This window comes from Vidua macroura, chromosome 4, assembly GCF_024509145.1.
Source record: "Vidua macroura isolate BioBank_ID:100142 chromosome 4, ASM2450914v1, whole genome shotgun sequence".
In the NCBI taxonomy this organism is placed as follows: Eukaryota; Metazoa; Chordata; class Aves; order Passeriformes; family Viduidae; genus Vidua; species Vidua macroura.
The window spans coordinates 73,803,052-73,819,225 of NC_071574.1; the positions used below are offsets into that span (position 1 = coordinate 73,803,052).

The 16,174-nt window shown below is 46.0% G+C and overlaps 1 protein-coding gene across 2 annotated transcripts in view; it reads right to left on the reverse strand.

Moving 5' to 3' along the window:
• The window catches only part of ATRN (attractin), a 148,461-nt gene that overhangs the window by 7,843 nt on the left and 124,444 nt on the right, over positions 1-16,174 (reverse strand). The window contains exons 27-28 of one of the 2 annotated variants that reach the window (XM_053975387.1): positions 12,238-12,345; positions 5,325-5,405 (exon numbers count right to left, since the gene is read on the reverse strand). In XM_053975387.1, coding sequence (XP_053831362.1) covers positions 5,379-5,405; positions 12,238-12,345 — 135 coding nt within the window. In that variant the 3' untranslated portion in view covers positions 5,325-5,378. Of the gene's footprint in view, positions 1-5,324; positions 5,406-12,237; positions 12,346-16,174 lie in introns of those variants that run through there. The other variant, XM_053975390.1, reaches the window with a different exon arrangement.

The following is a 16,174-nucleotide window of genomic DNA, read 5'->3' on the forward strand; positions in this document are numbered from 1 at the left end:
TTTCTTGTTTGGTATGGACAAATTCCACTCTGGTGTCAATGAAATAATTAGTTCTTTTTACATCAGGCATCAAACTACACCACAGTACTCAAATATTCAATAGAAACTCAGTGCAATGTAAGCCATGAAAAAGCCCAAACAGGAGTCAAACATGCTGTTAAATTACTGCTGCCCAATAAAAAAGACAAAAGGAGACAACAGCAAGCAAAATGAAACTTAAAACTTTTCATATCTCCCATTTACTGCAATGATTGCAGCAGTGTTTGCTGGTCTGTGCCAGGCAGATAAATACATGCTGCACGGGCTGGGTGATGGAAGCTGCTGCCTGCCTGGTTTATGACAGCAGATTTCTTCATCTCCCACCCCCAACAAAGGGACCAAACACAGAGTAAAGCTTTTCCCAGAAGGAAACAAGCACACCCTGGTGCTGTATCCCAGAGACTCAACTGCCAGAGGTAACGGAGAGAGCACGGAGAAGGAACTGCAGGAACAGAGCACACAGACATCTGCTTTATGGGGAACCCAACACAAAGCTGATTTTCGTTCAGGGAGACTCAAGTATCTTACTTATTCTGCTGTTAATAAAACAGTTCAGCTGAATTCCAGAGCTTGGAGGATGGCACTTGGGTTACAGAGAGCAGCCTGGGACAGGGGAAGCTGTCCCTGCCCATGGCAGACCATGGAAAGATGACCTTTAGAGTCCCTCCCAACCCATGAGGATGCGCAGCAGCACATTCACCATCTTCCAGTCAACCTGCAGAAACAGGAGGTTGGAAAATCTCAGGGGTCACCAAATCCAGCCCTCTGCTAACACAGGCATGTAAAAGCACAGTTCTCTGCTTTAGGAGCAGTTACACTTTCAGCCTGTGTCATGACCTCTGTGAGACCTTTCCAGATCCCCTGGTCTGGATCTCACCACTCTGCCACCAGAAACTTTCTTTTAACTTCAAATCATTCACACTTCAATTTATTAATCTGTCTCATGTTCTTCTGTGCCTTAACCCTCTCCCTGGGCTTTACCCTGCTGTACATCTCAGCCTTCTTTTGGATCAGCTGGAAGAGTAACACCCTGAATTCCTTCTCGGAACACAATTATTGCCTCCTCCAGCTCTCCAAGAGCCCCTCTCTGCACCTCGCTCTCGACCACCAGTGACCTGAGAGGCATTTCAGGCTCTGACTGTGCCTCTGTTGTGGTATCCAAATCACACTGAGTCTCCTGCATGTCATAAAATAGAAAGAAACAGAAGTTGTTCATTATATAGCTCTCAGTCGCAGAGCTAAAGGGACTTGCAGAAGAATTTAGCTCATCTCTCAGCCCCAGGCAAGACCCTCTCCTCCTCTGCCCTTTCCAACTAATGAACCCTGAGTGTGCAGCAGAAACTCTCATTATGAGTCCCTGTGGGCACAATCTTCCCTTTCCATGGAATTTTTATTTTGCTGCTCAAGGTCACACATCTTCCTCCTCTCTGCTCTCCTGGTTCCACAGCACACATAGCTGGATGTAGCCCTGAGCCTCCTTCCTTCCATTGTCAACCTGCCCAGAAAACAATCAGAATCATGGAACATTTTGGGTTGGAAGGGACCTTAAAGTTCATCTCATGCCCTGCAGGGACCAAGGACACCTCCCACTGTCCCAGGCTGCTCCATCCTCAATGTCCAGCCTGTCCTTGGGCACTGCCAGGGATCCAGGGGCAGCCCCAGCTGCTCTGGGCACCCTGTGCCAGGGCCTGCCCGCCCTCCCAGGGAACAATTCCTGCCCAAGATCCCATCCATCCCTGCCCTCTGGCAGTGGAAGCCATTCCCTGGGTCCTGTCACTGCAGGCCCTTGTAAGATCTCTCTCCATCTTTCCTGATGGGCCCTTCAGGTACTGAAAGGCTACAATTAGGTCAACCCAAAACCTTTTATTTTCCAGGCTGAACAACCCCCAAAAAGATGAAGGTTAGTAAAATATTATTAATATTTCCCTACATGGGGAACCTTATTTCTCTAAACCATGCACAGCAATGATAATGATGCACCCAAAATCTGTCAGGCAGTTGCAAACTAATTTGGAAGGAATTAAGCATGACATCACTTTTCTGCAGCTAAACTCCATCTTAAAACTAAAAGGGGAAAAATGGCCTATTGTCCATCAAATCCAGCTTTTCCTGAGACAAGCTGCAGTTAATAACAACAAAAACTCGCCTAAAGAATCAAGTCCTGCACATTTATTTTTGACAGCCCCAGTTCAGGCACCTGTTTTCTGAACTGTGACTCATTGTGCATCTCATCTCTGAGTGCTGCTCGCCGGGCGGGAGACAGAGCAGGGAGGGAATGACTCAGAGCCAGTGAGGGATGAGGAATTTGGAATTGGAGCAGGGAGGTCAGGATTGAGTTGAGTGACGGAATGAGGAATTTGGAATTTGAGCAGGGAGGTGAGAGAAATTTCACAGGAGTGAAGGACACAGTGCGCCCTCTGCAAGGCAGAGCCAGCGCTGGAGCCAGGGACCAGGTTCTGCACTCACGGAGGAAAATGTGGGATTTCAACCAGCAGCTTCATTGTGACCTGGACTGCAGACCACGCCCAGCACCAGCCCTGCCTGCCTTGCCCTGCTTGTCACCTGATGTGACCCAGGTAGGTGCCACCAGGACACGAAGGGTCTCAGGAGGAGCTGGCTGGCTTCATCAAGTGGAATTTTGGTGGGAAGACCTCAGAAGAGCTCAGGTCTCCTTTCTTTGCCCACTCAAGTGGCTTCTGAGTGCTCTTATCATAGAATTATGGAATCCCCTGGGTTGAATGGGACCCACAGGGATTGCCCAGCCCAGCCCCTGTCCCTGCCCAGACACCCAACAACCCCACCCTGGCCATCCCTGGCAGTGCTGTCCAAACTCTCCTGGAGCTCTGGCAGCCTCGGGGCCGTGCCCATTCCCTGGGGAGCCTGGGCAGTGCCAGCACCCTTTGGGGGAAGGACCTTTCCTGATCTCCAGCCTAAACCTCTTCTGACACAGCTCCATATCCTCTTTTGTTGCAGATCCAAGCTGTTTTCCTGCAAGAAGATTTTGAATGGACTTGGAAAGCAGGGATCAGATGTGAGAGAGGTCTCTTAAGGGTAAACTTTAAGAAGATACATAAAATAGGTGTTATTTCCAAACTTTGTAACTACCTCTATCAGATGCTTAAAACCTGCCTCTGCCAGCAACTTCCATTCAGTGGTTTTGATAAACCCACTGTTGATTTATAGAAGTGATTCTTTTTTACTGAAGGTTTAATGGCACAATAAAGTAGACATTATTCAAATCTATTCAAATAAGGTGCATCTCTCAAGACACTTAGCACAAGAGGACTGCTTTGAGAGGTGCCTGAAAAGCAGAGTCCCAACGTGGGAGCAGATACAGAGGGGAGAACAAAGCCCTGGTGCTCGAGGGGGTGGGCAAAGAGCACAGTCAGTGGCCATGGACAGACAGCTGCAGCTGGCTGAGCCATCAGGCCCTGCCCTGAGGTACCTCTGGTCCTCAAAGAAACATGGATAGCTGTGCCTCCAGCACACTGGAGAGACAAATTCACGGAGCTGATCTCAGAACCATGGAATGGTTTCAGTTGGAAGGGACCTTAAAATTCACCTTGAAGCCATGGGCAGAGACACCTCCCACTGCCCCAGGCTGCTCCAAGCCCCAGTGTCCAACCTGTCCTTGGGCACTGCCAGGGATCCAGGGGCAGCCCCAGCTGCTCTGGGCACCCTGTGCCAGGGCCTCACACCCTCCCTGCCAGGGAACAATTCTTAATTCCCAATTTCCCATCCATCCCTGCCCTCTGGCAGTGGGAGCCATTCCCTGGCTCCTGTCCCTCTGTCCCTTGTCCCCAGTCCCTCTCCAGCTCTCCTGGAGCCCCTTCAAGCCCTGGAGGGGCTCTGAGCTCTGCCTGGAGCCTTCCCTTCTCCAGGGGAGCATTCCCAGCTCTCCCAGCCTGGCTCCAGAGCAGAGGGGCTCCAGCCCTGGAGCAGCTCCGGGTTCTCCTCTGGGCTCTCTCCAGCAGCTCCACGTCCTCCTGCTGTTGGCCCCAGGGCTGGGGCAGCTCTGCAGGTGGGCTCTCACCTGAGGGGGCACAGGGACAGAGTCCCCCCTCCCCTGCACTGAATAACCTGAACCCTTCCCTGCAAGGGGCTTTCCACAGCAAAGCAACAATCAATGGACATGATGGGAAAATCCCCAAGAACTCCAAGAATCAGAATGGTACAAATGTCAAATAAACAGCAGAAAGCCAGTCAAGCCCTCCCAGCCTGGAACCCTGTCTGGGTGGAATGAGGCAGCTCATGGTGCTGCACAGCTGGTGACACAGCCCCATGTCCCCAGAGGCAGTGAAAGCTGCTGTCAGCTGCTTTCCACAGATGATTTTACTGGCCCCAACCACCACTAAAAGCCAAATAATTCCTGTTGTTTCTGAGTTTTGATGTGTATTTAGCATGCAAAAAGTGTAAACCATTATAGACATTAAAAGCAATAAGAGACAGATTAGGTGATTTCATTAGTCCAGCTTCTCCAGCAGGATTTTCCACAGGGCATTTCCCAGGAATTTGTCTGGGCTATTTCTAGGTGACCCAGATGTGGAATACACCACCAGTTCCCTTGGGAGTTGATTTTACAGCCAAATACTTTCCCCAAGTAGGTTGAATTGTGTGATGCCCAACCTAAACATTTTTATTTCATCTCATTATTTCTATTTATGCTGCTTTTACTTGACAAATTCAAAAAGTTAATAATGTGTCACATAAAACTAATGGCCAGAACAATAAATATGCTGTATAATTTCACAAACACAGCATCAGTTTTATTTAGGCTCTGTGATACACTGCCAGCATATTGCGTTTCAAGATGTATTAAAAAAAATACCATGAAGAATTTTTTTTGCCTTAACAAGAAAACATGTTTCTGTGGTTTGATCAAATAAGTCCTACATGGTTTTCAATTTCCAGGAAGGAAATTAAAATAAAGAAAAAATCTTATGGTGGTGGATGAGAAAAGGAACATTACCCAAACAGTTCAGTTTTATTACTTGATTCCACTTGTTCAGGTGATTTCACTCTGTAGAAAAAGGGTCAAATCCCATTTGTAAGTTTTTAAATTGTGCCATTAAAATCTGAGTGAACATTTGCAAAACAAGTTACAAGCAATTTCCTATTAAAAATAGATTATTAAGCTTTAAAAATTATATTCTCAGGGTAGTATGTGTGTCCTGCAAGATAGAGATGAATGAACTTGTAGCAATAATTCACAGTAAATGAGTTTAGATTAAAAATTTACATTTACCTTGTCCCTGATAGCTACCTTGGAATTTTAGAGGGGACGGGGTATGAACTGACTTGGTCCCAGAACTGGGTTGCTGCACTAACAAAACTCACATTCAAAGCCTCAGCTGGATGTTAGCAGCCTGCAATGGAGAACACAGACGTGAGCAGCCTGGATCTGGAGCCCACGTGCCACCAGCCCCACAGGGCCCCGAGGCTGCTCCCCCCTTATTTAACAACTGCTCTGTGCTGGCAAGGGCTCAAGTGAGCCCAGCAGCACCCAGCCACCAGCTCAGGCTGAAGGGAGGGATTTGTGAGGTGAATTTGGATCTCCAAGGCAGTTCCCCTGAAATGACCAAATCTCACGTCACTGTTTGAGCCTGGCCACGCACGGATGCCAACACTCATCCTTCTCCGTCACTTCCCAGCCACACCCCAGGGAGGGATGGATGAGGCCATGGGGAGCAAATCTGGGAGATATGTGCATATATATGGCAGTGGTGGGTATTTATTTTGATTTAGTACAGGTGAAGGGGCAGGACCTTTACAGTTCTTTTCAAGCACTCAGCTGGTTTTTGCACAGGAAAACAGAGAAGTAAAAAAACCCAACTAAATGGGACAGCTGGATGAAGATTGCAAACACAACATACGAAACAACTACTTGGCATAAATGAATGCAAATAAGTCCTTGATAATGCTGATGAGAAGCTCCTGGTGTTATTAGTACTTCAATCAGAGAGATGCTCGTTAGAGGGAAAAAATGAACTTAAGAAAATCCTTCTCCTGTGGGAAGCTTCATGCTTCTTCCTCTCCTTCCAGCAAATTCCTCCTTATCAGCTAAAATCAGGGTCCAACCTGCGGAAATGTTTACAGTCTTCAAACCTAAAACTAGTTAAAATAATTTATCAGCCAAATGTTCCCTAAATACAAGGCAGGCTTAATAGATATTTCCGCTGATCTCATGACAGCTCCCTTCCAAATATCTATATTCGATATTATGGGAGTAGAAAAAGTTTCCCCTATTTTTTTTTCCCTAATTTTGCAATAGAAATCAAAACAAGATAATGGGCACTTGTTTACTGGAAATAATTCATTAGGTGAAGGTTTTATTGGGTATTTTGTCGATGTTTTGGTAGGAGGGATCACAGCCAGCCTCTGTGGAGTTCTAGTGCAGCTAATCCGCTTTACAACTCAGCTGCCCAGAGAACGCTCCCTTCCTACCACTGGCATTCCTTCAAAGGGGATCCCACACTTTTCCATGCCCTAAAAGTGGGCCAGCATAAGAGGAATAAACACCAAATAGAAAGTACAAGCTGGGGTGCTGTCCCTGTGTATTCCTTTGTCACCTCGATGCTCCAGGAGGGAGCCTAAAGAGTGGAAGTGGTTTTGCTGAAGACAAAGAGACAGCTATACACAGACAGCCTTGGAATTCCTCTGTGTTAAGGTATGGAAAAGCTCCTAGAACCAGTAACTGCCAGAAAGCCCAGAAATAAGAAATAGAAATAAAATAGAAATTAAACTGCCTTTCCAAAGGCAGGCTGAGAAACCCAGAGCCTACCTTAGCCAGGTCAGGCAGAGCCACACTGGCCTTGCTGGTCTCAAAGGCTGCATGTGTTCCATCTCCAGCAACTGCCACAGCAGATCAGGATTATTTTATTTATTTCCCTCATCCCTCAATTTCATCCCCTTCCTGCAACTGTTACCCTTCTGAGGATAGGAATGACTTTCAGCCTATTTGTATCATCCTTGAAAAACCCTAAGTTGCTCTGTCCCCCTCTAATACATCTTCATCAGAGAAGAAGAAAATGGTTCAAGTTGTGCCTTGGGAGGTTTAGACTGGGTATTAGGGAAAATTTCTTCATGGAAAGAGTTGTGAAGCATTGCACAGGCTGCCCAGGGAAATGGGCATCACCATCCGTGGAAATGTTCAATAACCTTGTGGATGTGGTACTTGGAGACAGTTTAATGGTGAACACGGTTGTGGTGCTGTGTTCATGAATGCGCGTGGGGATTTAAAGGCCTTTTCCAGCCTTACCGATTCTATGATTTGACACAGCCTGGTCATTTCTGCTTGACGAGGCTTTTGTGCATCACACCTCATGCCTGGCCTCCTTCCAAATCCTTCTCCTGCACAGGATCCCCAGCCTCAGCTCACTGGAGCTGTCCTTGCCATGCTTACACTAACCCAGCTCACTGAATGTGAGTAGGCTGGGAGATGTCACAAAAGCTGGTCCATTAGCAAATTTGATGGACCAAAAGCAGGTCAGCAACATGTGAAGTAAAGGGGAAAGTGAGTCATCAGGAGTGACAACCAGAACAGGATAAAAGCTGGAAAAAACATCAGTTCCTTGGCCTTTAGTTCTTCACTGTACTCCAGCTGCATGAAACAGCCCAAAATCAAGCTCCATGTCAAAATCAACATGAATTCACCCTGTAGAAGTGCTGGAGCTAGCAGATGCTTCATTTCAAATCATTCTTCACCCTGCAGCTTCCCCAAACCCTGCACCCTGTGGCACAGGACTTACTACTCATTTCTCTGCTCCTTTACTGCTGGTTGCAACTTCATTGCAATATAAAAGGAATTTAACAAGGGTATCACTCAGATACAAAATACAAATAGACTGAAAATATATTAATTAATCTGTGGTACCCTCTACCCACTCCCAAATCAGCTCATCACTTTAGCTCTGCACTTCACGAACAGATGGGATCTTCTGGCAGCCTTTAAACCACTTAAAAGCACTTTCTCCCATAACAAAGCAAACTAATTACTACAATAAGATGCTGTTTCCCATCTATTTATCTGCTATTTTTAAGGAATCAGCTCGCTGTCTGATTCGGGATTTGCAGTGAAGCCCTCAAACAGCAGAATTAAATGCACATTGATACAATGGTACAGAACACGCTAAATGAACTTCATAAGGATTTTGCTCACCAAATGCTTCTCCCTTTCCCTTTAGGAAACTAAGGATCATGGATGCAAAGATTACCAACACTTAGCACTGGCTTCATGTGCTGGATCCCTGAACACAGCACAGCAAAGACTGCTCCAGCTCTGCTCTAAAAGATTCCAAAATAATATTTTTACAACTTGAGGATCATTCTTTTCCAATGCAACCATTTTCTTGTTGACCCTGCAAGTGCTTTGCTCAACATCAGCACTTGCTTGCTAGGCTGTGCATGTTTTTTCCAAGGTAACTTCTTGCCTTTAGCAACTTCAAGATAGGTGGAAATCAATGTCAAAATTATAAACTTCCCAAATTCTTTCAGGAAAGCTTCTAAGCATGGCTGCAGAGGATTACAAGACTTAGATTAATCCGATAACAAGCCCTAAAAAAGCCTGAGCTACAGCAATACCAGTTCAGACACTTGGATGAGTCCCAGGCACCCAAGGAAGTTAAACACACTTAGAAAAATAATTGCAATATTCAGCACCTCTGAACGCACAAAGAGCTGCAGAGAGAAGCCAACAAATTTTGTAATAACTAAGCAAATTTAGTGGTAGATTTGTGATTCAGTGGGTATTTGTTGAGTGGCAAATAAACCAAAGCAGCTAGTTACGTGTTGCCTAGCTGCAGCCTCTAATAGGAATTGCTTCCCTGCAGGTAAATCACTTTCTATTACTCCTAAGTACCCCAGGAAAACTACTAATTGAAAACACAGTTCTAATACTGTCCAGCTGGAAAACATTAGCTTAGGATGGAACTAGCTTGACACTGGCTGCCAACTGGCTATGGACAATAGAATAGGAAATTAATCTTTTGCAGACAAGACATACCATTTTCCACTTCTCCTTTGTAACCTTCAAATCAGCTCGTCATTAACCAACAGCTTTGATTCCCATGGGGAAAGAAAAGTATCACTAAATTCATGATAATGCAAGTCTAGCTTTCTTGCATTAAAATGAAGACTCCAATTTGGACATAGTGGATGGCAGAGGAACTGGAGGGCAGATACAACATCCAGCACCACAGTAACATTTCCCTCTTTTCTTGGCTAAGAGTTAAAGAACAGCCAGACCACAAAGCAACCACAAAGAGAAGCGCACTTGTCCAATTCTGTATTGCCTCAGCCCATCTTCCTGCAGCTCCCTCCTGCCAAGAGCTTTTTCCCATGCAGGTGCAAAAGGGATGAGGAGAAAAACCCAAACTGCTGGCTAGCGTTAAACCCCACACAATATTCAGACTGGTTTTTCATTTCTATTTAAATTCATTTCCCTGCAGGGACCAACAGGTCAGACTATCTCAGAAGCATAATTTCCCAAGTTGCTTCCAACTCACAACCTTCCTGAGCCTCCTTTCCTTTTGTGAAACACTCTGGCCCTTTATGGCTACTTTTATTCCTTAGGCAAGTTCTCCAAGACAAGAAAAAAATTATATAAATCCCATCAAATCTAGTAATTCTCCTTGTCATTTAGAGGCACCCTTGTTCTGCAGCTACACCTGCCAGCAGATGATGGCAGGGGTCCCTGCCCATGGCAGGTAGTTGGGATGGGATAATCTTTAAGCTCCCCCGGAACCCAAAACACTGACTCAATGATTTTATGAAGTTACCCATTGGCACAACATTTCAGGTGCACATTCATCTCCTCAGCTCCGCATTACTGTACAGGGTTTGTGCCACTGCATGAATCAGACCACCTCATTTGTGACCAAAATTGATTAAGAAACATGTATCTGAGTTATCAGCACAATTACCAGTTCCTAATGATTTCTGGGTCTAAAATAGGATATTTCTTCACAGTCTGTCTTATTATGCTTCAAACCAGCTTCTCCATCCATTCCAGAGGAACCCAAGGAGGCCAGACAAGATGAGGGCAGGAGAACAAGAGGAGAAATAACACACTCATCAGAACTGAAGAGATCCAGAGTTTATCCCCTCTGTCGTTTGAGTGCAGACAACTTGTCAGAGATCAAAAAGTTTAGAACAGCTTTGTTCTGGCCTGATCCCACAGGAGAGGTGTTTTGAGCTAGTTTACTTCCAGACAACAGAAGAAGATGAAGGAAAGGGCCCCAGACTGCAAACCAAAACCATCAGCAGCCAGGCTACATCCTCCCAGATGTGCCTCCAGCCCCATGCAACGTCCATATGCATCCCACGGCCTTTTTGGTGAGCAGTGAAATAAAGGTTCAGTCTCATTTGGTGAGTGACAATCTGATTTTGCAAGGGTGGATTCCCAAGTCTTGGTGAGCTGTTAGAGGTAATGACTCCCAGTACCCACCTCATGACAGAAGCAGGGAAATTATAAAAAAAATCAGAAAATCTGAGGATCTGGAGTCAAAAGAAAGTCAATGGGGAGGAGAACCAGTCAGAGCATCCAAGGAGAGGTCCAGATACTCAATCACCTGAATTACTGAGGACCTTTGCAAATTTTACTTTACGTCTACTATGCTCCCAACCAGGTACAAGACAGGATGAGAGGAAACAGCCTAATGTTGCACCTGGAGAGGTTTAGACTGGAAATTAGGGAAAATACCTTCCCAGAAAGGGCTGCCCAGCCCTGGCACAGGTGCCCAGGGCAGGGGTGGAGTCCCCATCCCTGGAGGGACCTGAACACCCTGTGGTTGTGGCACTTGCGTGGGCATGGGGCAGTGCTGGCCCTGGCAGGGCTGGGGGAGTGGTTGGACTCAATGGTCTTAGAGGGATTTTCCAACCTTAACTATTCTGTGATTCAATATATTGAAAAGCTGCTTCTACACAGTGTCCACCCAGAACATGCTGCAGGACACCAATCACAAGGAAAAGTATTAAAACTTGCCATGACAGACCATATTTACACACAATAAGGAAGAGCTAAAGGTAAGCAGGCAACCTTAATGGTGGCATTTCCTGTACTTAGGTCAAGACTTAAAAATTATTACTCACCAAATAGAAGTTTTGGGGTCAGACTGCTTGCATGTGCTTTACAATGATTAAAATAGAGGTTAGTTTTGCTTTTTGGTTTTGTTTTTTTTTTTTTTTTTTTAAGAATTAGCTCTCTTGTTATAGTAAGTGTGTGAGAAAATTAATACCTGGACGAATCATAGAATCTCAGAATGGTTTGGGTGGGAAAGGATCTCAGAGCCCACCCAGTGCCACCCCTGCCATGGCAGGGACACCTCCCCCTGTCCCAGGCTGCTCCAAGTCCCAATGTCCAGCCTGGCCTGGGACACTGCCAGGGACCTAGGGGCAGCCCCAGCTGCTCTGGGCACCCTGTGCCAGGGCCTTACACCCTCACAGGCAAGAATTTATTCCCAACATCTAATCTACATCTGCCCTTGTTAACCTTAAAGCCTAATGAGAAAAACTTCCAAAAAACTTCAGTCTAAATAAAACAAAACAATCCATCTGCCTTAGATGAGAAAGAAAAATAATCAGTGTTTTCAGGTTCTTATTTTTTTTTCTTTTTGTATAGAAGTCTGTGCTGGTCAAAGCATCACATCAAAAAGACCTTTGAATTAATTCATCACCTCTTAAATATGCTTTAACTAAAAATTCAACATGTTGTGTGTAAGAATGTGCCAGCCAGGTGTATGACCATGATTTCTTCATGCCCCTATTTGGTAATCACAAGATATATTGGAATATATATTTGTAACCAGTAATATCTTCACATTATCCAGTACACAAACATGATTATATTCACATTTGTCTTGAGATATCACGGGAAATGGTTTCTATTTGCAGGACCTACTACTCTTTCCAGCCCAGTGTTCTCTGGTGTAAAGCTGAAATTCTTCTCTATTTCAAAGCATACAGACTAACAAGGTAAACCCAACACTTCAAACCCAGCATCAGTATAACATTAATCTGAACCAGCCCAAGAGTTATAAGTGAATATCTGAAGGGATAAAAGCAAATTGAAATGGTACCTGTTGCACCTCCTGGACTTACAGTTTCTTGCAGGTACATACAAAGATGAGAGGATTTGGGATTACTGTGTAAAATATCCCTGGTTAATCATGGTGAGGACCACCCCAAAGCTCCAGCTCTCACCTTTATGCTTCCCCCGATGAGATCTGGTGGCTCTTCATCTGTTTCTAAGGCAACGTTGATGGAGGCGAAGGGGCGACTTGCCATCTGTTGCATCTCACGCAGTAGTTGCTAATTTATTAAACAGAAAAATATTATCATCATATTGTTCCAACACAAAGATGAAAGACAAATGCATCTAAAAGGTTTTGCCCAATACAAAGGGACATCAATGAATATGGAAAAATAACCTTCCAGGGCTTTTATGGCCTTAAGAATACAGATAATGGTAAATATTCACATTACTACAATTTAACAAGTTATTGGAAGTAAAGCTGAATGCACAATGCGAGCCTGACACATCTGGGAGGGAAAATGATCTGACTGAGTCTCCATAAAGCAGTTATTTACTCTTTAAGCTGTTGTTTGTCATCACCTGTCTGATTCCCATTCCATAGGATTTGTGGGAATAATTTTAAAATTAAACTAGCAGCAGTATGTAACTACTGTAAGAATGAAGTTGCTGTTTTTTATAACAGCACCAGCAAAACACTGTCAGGTTTCTATTGAATAATCCCCTTTTTTTATTGTTTCCTTGCTGAATACAGAAAATGGCAAACATATCATTATTGCAAAATGTTTTATTAAAATAAAAAACCTTTTCCTGGGCAAATCCCCACAAGCCCTCATGACACAAGACATCTCTTTATTGTGCTCTTAAGCAATTCCAAGCATTTCGCTTCTATTCCATTCGCTTCTATTCTATTCTATTCGCTTCTATTCCAAGCATTTCGCTTGGAATTCGCTTGCAGCTTCCCCTTTTTTAACACACAAAAACCAGACACTTTCTATACAGCTGAGCTGGAAATAGCATTTCCGTTTTAGATGAGCTGTGGACATGCTTCTTTTTGGCTCCAGTGACTAATCTCTGATAGTGACAACACAGCCTGACAGAGGAGACAGAAGCCAGAATTCCATGAGGCAAGGGGTCCAATGGGACTCGGTGTCTCTATTCAATAAGGGAAGAGGCAAACACTTTGTGCAGCATGAGCAAACCCAGTGCTCTTAACCTTAAATGTATAAACTGCCCAATGCTCTCACACAGATTTACACATTTACCATCACTACTTATTACAGCAATACCAGTTATCCTCTGTTTTTAAGCTGGACTGAGGCACCACCAAATGCTCTCTAGAACTCCCACCATTGCCACCTGCATTTTCCCATTAATTCTGGGCAATCTGACACTCCAAGCACAAACTGATCATTTACAGCACTCAAAAAGCACCACAGAAAACCCCACAAAATGCATCGTGTCCCAATATCCCCATGCAGCACAGAAGAGGGTGAAAGGAAGGTGCTGTTATCCATCAACATTGTTTGAAACTAATGCACAGAATCACCCAGTCCCGGAATGGTTTGGATTGGAAGGGACCTTAGGGACCATCCAGTGCCACCCCCTTCCTGGGCTCAGGCCCTGCCCGTGGCTCTGGGGCCATTGCTGGGCCTGCTCTGCCCTCCTGCACACAGGGACACCCGGGGACACACAGGGACACCTGGGGCACACAGGGACAGACAGGGACAGACAGGGACACACTGGGACAGACAGGGACAGGCAGGGACACCCGGGGACACACTGGGACAGACTGGGGCACACAGGGACACCCAGGGACACACTGGGACAGACTGGAACAGACAGGGACACACAGGGACAGGCAGGGACACCCAGGGCTGAGGCCCCTCTCAGCTGGGGCTTCTCTCCAGGCTGAGCAGCCCCGGCTCCCCCAGCCTTTCCTGGGCACGGGGATGCTCCAGGCCCTTCCTCAGCTGCGCAGCCTCTGCTGGCCCTGCTCCAGGACATCCATGTCCTCCCTCCCATGTTGAGGACCCAGAGCTGGACACAGCACTCCAGAGGTGCCCCCAGGGCTGGGCACAGGGGCAGGATCCCTCCTACCCTGCTGGCACAGCTCTTCCTGCTGCCCCCAGGGTCCCACTGGCTCCTTGGTCCCCAGGGCACTGCTGGCTCGGAACAGCTGGCTGTCCACCAGGACCTGCTGGCTGCTCCTCCCCAGGTGCAGGACCCTGCATTTGTCCCTGTGGAATTTCAGCAGGCTCTCTCTGCCCATCTCTCCCAGCTGTTGAGGTCCATCTGAAGGGCAGCACAGATCCCTTGGGGCTCCTGCCACCTCTGTGCCACTGGGAACTGCCCAGGAGCCACCCACCCCTCACCCAAATCACTGATGAACCAAACAACACTGGGCCCAGTACAGAACCTCGGGGGACACCACTGGAGGCAGGCTTCCAAACAGACCCTATGCCACTCATTACCACCCTCTGGGAGCCTTCTGTGGTCTTTGCTTTGCCAAATCACCTATAATTTTGAGACTTTTTCACTGCAGAGGACTGTCTCTGTAACTTGGGGGGTGCAGGCAAGGCATGATGAGGTCAATGTAGATAAGCTTGGGGGGTGTATGAGCTTCTATGGTTCTCAGTCTAGCTAAAAAAAACTGTAAAATTTTACTGCCATAAAAGGCATGTGGTAAAGTTTTCCTTAATTTTTGAAAGAAAAAAAGAAAGGGGAAGAAAAAAGGCATTTTGAGCAGATTGTAGATACTGTCACAAAGCAAAAACCCAACAAATCCACACAAACGGAGTGCTCGTAAGCAAACTTGTGTGTAACTCACACTTGAGAAAAAGGACACGAGGAGTGTTCGGGTATTTAAAGCACACCAGCAGATTGCAGACGAAAGCAAGTGTGAAACAGATTGCTGGGTTGTTGTTCCTGTAATTGTCCCCTTCAGCTATGGCAAAGTGCTTTGTGTAATGGCTATAAAATCAATGAACAAGCTGTCCTGATGAAGATGTCCAAGAGACTGACGAACTAAAAGCTATTAGTTCTTCAAAGGAAGTTATTTTACTAAAGAAAATGTGCAATTTGGCAACACTACTCCTACTGAAGTCAAAAGTAGCTTTGAGAATATGGAATCACAGGATGGTTTGGAATGGAAGGGATCCCAAAGATTATCCAGTTCTACAGACAGAGACACCTCCCACTGTCCCAGGCTGCTCCAAGCCCCAGTGTCCAACCTGGCCCTGAAAGATTTCAGGGATGGGAAAGACACAGCTGTTCTGGGCACCCTGTGCCAGGGCCTCACACCCTCCCTGCCAGGGAACAATTCCTAATTCCCAATTTCCCATCCATCCCTGCCCCCTGGCAGTGGGAGCCATTCCCTGGCTCCTGTCCCTCTGTCCCTTGTCCCCAGTCCTTCTCCAGCTCTCCTGGAGCCCCTCCAGGCCCTGCAAGGGGCTCTGAGCTCTGCCTGGAGCCTTCCCTTCTCCAGGGGAGCATTCCCAGCTCTCCCAGCCTGGCTCCAGCCCTGGAGCAGCTCCGGGTTCTCCTCTGGGCTCTCTCCAGCAGCTCCACGTCCTCCTGCTGTTGGCCCCAGGGCTGGGGCAGCTCTGCAGGTGGGCTCTCACCTGAGCATAAAAATGCTCAAACCAGATGAAATCAGAGGTCCTGGATGCAACCAAAGCAGCAAATGCCTAAGGGAACATCCTTTTCCTAATACCAGCTTCTGGTGTAGCACAAGTCATGTTACAAAGTTCCCCCTAAAAATTACACACTAATTTTAGAAATAATTGTTCTATAACTTTAATGTCACTTTTTACTCCAAGGCTTGCACCATGCCTGTTTAATCCAGACACATATCTATCCTTCAATACTTGTTTGGTGTGTCAAAATTTTAATTAAAAGATTTTATGATCCTGTAAGCAAGATAATGTGCTTTTCCCCAGTCAAGAGGCTGAGCATGACTTTACAAGTCAGCAGCTGTTATGTAGATACTCCAGAACCTGCCTTTCCCTCATTCCTAATGATGGGCTTTCTGAAATTTCAAGTGATGAATCTCAATACTCTTTCAAGTAAACCCTGGTTTTCCAGATGACACGATTAATAGGACAA